We start from the raw sequence: 5,063 nt of genomic DNA, 5'->3' as shown, positions 1-5,063 counted from the left end.
ATTGAGTGTGGGATCAGACTGAGCTTGGAGCCAACTACAACGTGGGAAAAAAACCCATGGGAAAGTTGTGGCATGGTCTCTCACTCATCCCGGTGACCAAAGGGAAGGAGAAGGATTGGGGCTATGGGGCTGGAGGGAGGGCCACAGAGAGAGACATCCTTTATTCCATCTGCTGTGGACCACATCCCTCTGCTCTCACTGAGTGTATATCTGTGACTGACATCGAGGGTGTGTGTGTCTCTGTCTATGACAAAATGTGTCCTTCTTCATGTGACAGTTCTTCCGCCTGCCTGGGTGTCTCTGGCATCATAGGAGCTATGCGTGTGTGTGACAGGGTGTCTGCCTCTCTGAAACTGTTTGTGGGTGTGACGACCTCTCTCGATCTCTGTATGACTTTGCCTGGGGTGGTGGTGGTGGTGTATGGCAGTGTGTGTTTGTCTATCTGTCTGTACACCTTTAAGAAGTGGAATATCTCATTTGGTAGTGTGAGTGAGGCAGTGAGTCAGCTGAGGCTGAGGGAGGCGGGAGGGAGACTGCTAGGTTACGAGAACAGGAAAAAGGAGAATGAGAAAGTGAAGTCAGGAGCAAGGAGCCACCCCTTTCCTCCCCAGTCCCCTGCCCAAATCCTTAAGGAGCCCACCAAGAGCGTGGCACCCTGAAGAAGTCCACAGGGGGCATGTTAGTTGGAAAGGGGCACTTTCTGCCCCTCCCCAAGGCCTCAGAGGGAGACAAGCTAGGATAGGAGTCACTGTCTCCCTCTCCAGCTCTCAGCCCCCCGCTCTAGGAGGAGTGAGGCCACCACCCCACCTGGTCTCCTCCTCACTTGACCCTTTGACCTTGCTATTCTCTTTTCTCCCAAAGGCAGGCCACCTGGCCAAGCTGAGCAAACAGAGCAGTAGCATCACATCCCAAATGTTTACAGCCGCCATGCACCTATTGTCCAGAATGACCCTGCCGAGGGTCAGGAAGTTTCTCCATACCCAGCTCTGCCCTAGGCAGGCGCGTTCTGCAGTGGCCTCCCCTCCCCTCTGGATGCCTGTCGCCAGCAGCCAGACAGCCGGCTTTCCCTCCACTGCTACCCCAGTGTGCTGGGAAGGCACTGGGAGTTTTGTAATGCAGCAACCCCCAGTGGCCCTCCCACCAGCCGCTGTACCCCGTTCCCCAACTCCTTTTATCAGGGAAGAGGAGCTGGCAGGTTCCCTCCTTGGGAGAAGACAGGCACCCCTGGGCTCCAACTCAGGTCATATAAGGTCAATAGAGCTGAGTGCCCCACCGGCAGGAATGCCTCTTCTCTCACCCACTGGCAAGGGCCACAGGGTGAGGGTTAGGTTGCCAAATATTTTTCCTTCCCCCTTTGGCCTTCCCCCTGCACCAGTCAGTCCCAGGACTTTCAACACCGGCTCCGGAAAGGAAGGGGCACCCCTGGCTGAGGCTGGAGGCCGGGGGCGGGGGTGGGGGTGTGGGTGTGGGGAGCGATTTGCCAGATCCCTCTTTCCGCCCCTTTGCCCATGACCCCTCCCTCCTCATGCAGGGGCGGGGCGCCAGGAAGCCCCAGTCCGAAGGTGCCCAAACCCGGAATTAATAGAAGTTGGCCGGGTGGTTAACTGACCTGAATCCCTGAGGCACCCTTCTCTGGGGAGGGTCCCAAGGTAGCACTCGTAGTGCCCTACTGTGAACGGTGGGGATGATGGGAGGAGGTGAGGTGGAGAGAGGGGGGAGACCTCCTTTTCTCTGCGGGTCCCACCGCCACCGCTCCCACCGCCGAGGGAGGTGTTGTGCCCGTGGATGCCAGTCCCTACCTTACAGCCTTTTGTGCAGGACCGGATTGAGTACTCTTCTGCCTGTAAGTATTTATGCAGCACGAGGTCGAACTCGTCATATTTTTCCTGAGCATGTCGGTCGAGCCGCTGGTACGCCTCGATACAGTTGCTACACACCTCCCAGGCCCCGGATCCCGGGCTGGCCACCACGGCCAGCAGGTCCCCCAGCAGAGTGTCCAGGCTGCAGTCCAGGCTGTCGGGGCGGTCCATGCCCAGCAGCAAGTCCCAGACCGTGTAGGTGTCGCAAAAGGAGAGAGTGAAGTTCCGAAAGTGGCCTTTGAGCAAGTTTTTTTTGGCGGAGGGGAACTCGGCCGGGGCACGGGAAGGGGAGTCAGGGGGCCGCAATGGGGGGGCTGGGGTAGTCGGTTCAAAAAGTCTCTGCAAAGATTGCAATTTGGTGCAAGCTGCGTCCAGCCCCGTGGGCTCTGGGACGCCACCGCAGTCCGGCCTGGGACCGGCAGCGGGGGCGGCTTTGGTCAGGTTGCTGTATTGGGGGCCGCAGGTGCCCGGTGGCGCGCTGGGCTCGCCAGGCGGCGGCGGCGGCAGGGGCAGCACCGCGCGAGGAGGCATCGGCTGCCGCTCCCGGCCGGTCCCCCAGGGCGGCCGCATGGCGCTGCTCAGCTCCCTGGCCCGGGGCCGGGCCCCCGCGCACAGCCACAGATGGTCAGCGAGCAGCACGGTGAAGAAGAGCAGGGACGCCAGGGACAGTCGCCATCGCTGCGCCCGCTCAGAGTCAGCGCAAGGTTTGTCGCTCGGCCTGGGAGCCCAGCAGCAGCAGCAGCAGCAGATAGTCAGCGCGGCGGCGTCTTTCCCGGGCCACATCCAAGCGCCCCTGAACATATTTCAGGGGGGGGTCCGGGCTGGAGGGATCAGGCAGGCGCGAGGCCGGACGGCCGTCACGGGCGGGCAAGCGGGCTGCGCGCCGCTCCGCGCTCCTCGGCGCCGTCCAGGTTCTACCTCGGGGGCTGCATGGTGAGGCAGGCCGGCCAGCCCGGGGCCCCGCTCAGGCCAGAGTCGCGGGGTGCTCTCGTGCCGTCCCTGCGCTCCTCCTGCGCTCCCTCGCTCGCAGCCCGGGCGCCGCCGCCCGGCCCGCTAGGCACTGCCCGGCGTCCCGGCGGGGGGCGGTGCGGGGCACTGGGGCGGTGGCGGCTGCGGCGGCGGCGCCGCACTCCTCATAGTGTCGGGCCCCTCAGCTGCCCTCGGCTCCGCGCCACTCCACTCCGCGCCGGCGGCCGCCTGGCTCGCACTCTGTTCTGGCCGTCTCGGCTCGGCGCAGCTCTGCGCCCCTCAGCGCCGCCGTGCGGGCCCGGCCACCGCGCTCCGCTCGCTCGCCCCGCGCCGCTCCCGCCCGCCCGTCAGCCCGCCCGCCTGCTGCCTGCTCCGCGCCGCTCCCTGACTCGCTCGCGCCCTCCTAGGCCCGCCGGCCAGCCGGCTGCCCGGCCCTTTGGGCTTCGCTCGCGCTCTGGCCGTTCGCCCGGGCCGGTCCCGGGCCGGGTCCGCTCCGGCTCCGCGCCTGCTGCTCCCGGAGTTCCGGCTCGGGCGGGCCACCTGGCTCCCGGCGGCGCCACAGGCGCCGGACGCCGGCACGGGGCTTCACTTAGTGCGCCTCTCGCTTCCGTCTCCCGTTAGCACCGCTGTGGCGGCCGCCGAGCCGCACGGCCCGTGGCTCCCGCTGGCCATGCCCCCTCAGTCTGTCGCCATCTTCCGCTGTGCGGAGAACACCTTGAGAGCCCGTGTGTGAGTGTGTTTGGCGGGGAGCGGGGCGGAGAAAGAGGCACTGAGAGGAGGAGGGAGCGGGACTGGGGCCCCGACTGCGCCTGCGCCTCAGGACTCGCTGCCCCCCCCACCAGCCCCCGCCGGCCGCAGCCTGTGCTGTTTGGGGATGTTTCCAGTCCACCCCCAACTCCATTCACTTCAGCGCCTCCGTTCATCCGCCCGCTCCCCGCGTGCACACGCCACACGCTGAGTCCCAGGCCCCGGCGCTCTCCCTCCCCCGCCCACCTGGGCGCCCGCCTCCCTCCCCAGGGCGGCCGCTCACTCCTCCCCCCCACCCCCCCCCAGGGCTAGGGGACTTCTGAGGGTGATTCTTGGTGGCAGGAGGCAGGAGCCTTCTCCTTAGCGTCTCGCTGCCTCCCTGGGTCGCCTCCCCCGTCCCCGTGACTAGGCGATGCTGGAGCCGGCTGCAGATCGGACCAGTCCCGTGCCCCTAACTCAGCAGTCGCCCTCACTGCCCTGCCCGAGGCCAAGGCGGCCCCTGGTGCTGAAGGACAGCTCCCAGCTCAGCTGCCGCAGAGGACAGGGCTCGGAGAGCGCCCTGGAGGGGGCAAGACGGTGGGCTAAGGATGGGTAGTAGAGATAGGGTGTTGTTTCTGCCCTTAGTAAGATTTACAGCAGCCTCTCCCCCTTCCTAGCTTCTTGGCTCCCCCTACAGGCTGCTGAGAATAGCAGAGAGAGAGTTAGGGAAGCTGCGCCGCCCAGATGGAACCATGTGCTTGGGGCCCTCACAGAGTCACATGGCACTAGGAACTCAGACGTAAAAACGTCCTGCCACGCCAAACCTCGTTTGGATTCCACCAAATCTCAGACTGGTCCTGTTGTCTACTTCCTTTCCTCACTCCCTCCCACTCCCAGTAACTCCCCCATTCAAAATTTTAACCAACCATTACCAGTAAAAATGTGTTAATATTAAGAATAACAATAATAAAATTGCTTTTATTGAGCGTATATTAGGTGCTAGGATACTGCTCTAGGTACCTTACACACATTATTTCATTTAATCTTCACAAAAATCTTATGAGATAGGTACAATTGTTATCTTCATTTATGTATGAGGAAGCTGAGGTTTAGAGTGGCTAAGTTGCCTAAGACCACAGAGCTGGTAACTGATGAAGCCAAGGCAGAAACCCAGGCAATCTGGCTCTAGAGCTCTCTTAACACACCAGGAGAGCCCTAGAAAGGTGAAAGGGTGGAAGACACAGTCCTACCTTAAAGGAAATTGCAGTCTACAGGAGGAAAAGAAAGCCCGTAAGTTGGCTAATGGGAGGGTTCATGGGCTGGAGACTTGGATTCAAGCAATAGCTCTACCACTGAACACAACATGTGTCCTTGCTTGAGAGAGTGCTTTCTTTCTTTCTTTTTTTTTAAGATTTTATTTATTTATTTATTTATTTATTTATTTATTTATTTATTTATTTGACAGAGAGACAGCCAGCGAGAGAGGGAACACAAGCAGGGGGGGGGGGG

At 61.8% G+C, this 5,063-nt stretch overlaps 1 protein-coding gene and 1 long non-coding RNA gene across 2 annotated transcripts in view; one reads left to right on the top strand and one right to left on the bottom strand.

Annotated features, from left to right (window-relative positions):
* Positions 1-2,660, bottom strand: part of FAM155B (family with sequence similarity 155 member B) — a 27,038-nt gene extending 24,378 nt beyond the window's left edge. The window contains exon 1 of the mRNA XM_040630698.1: positions 1,800-2,660. Within this exon, the coding sequence (XP_040486632.1) occupies positions 1,800-2,660 (861 nt within the window). The remainder of the gene's footprint in view (positions 1-1,799) is intronic.
* Positions 1,573-5,063, top strand: part of LOC103682608 — a 270,667-nt gene continuing 267,176 nt past the window's right edge. The window contains exon 1 of the long non-coding RNA XR_005834949.1: positions 1,573-1,843. This is a non-coding gene — a long non-coding RNA (uncharacterized LOC103682608). The remainder of the gene's footprint in view (positions 1,844-5,063) is intronic.

This window comes from Ursus maritimus (assembly GCF_017311325.1).
Source record: "Ursus maritimus isolate PB19 chromosome X unlocalized genomic scaffold, ASM1731132v1 scaffold_X1, whole genome shotgun sequence".
Taxonomy (NCBI): Eukaryota; Metazoa; Chordata; class Mammalia; order Carnivora; family Ursidae; genus Ursus; species Ursus maritimus.
Note: the sequence above shows the minus strand (reverse complement) of the source record. Positions and strands in the feature narration are given on the sequence as shown.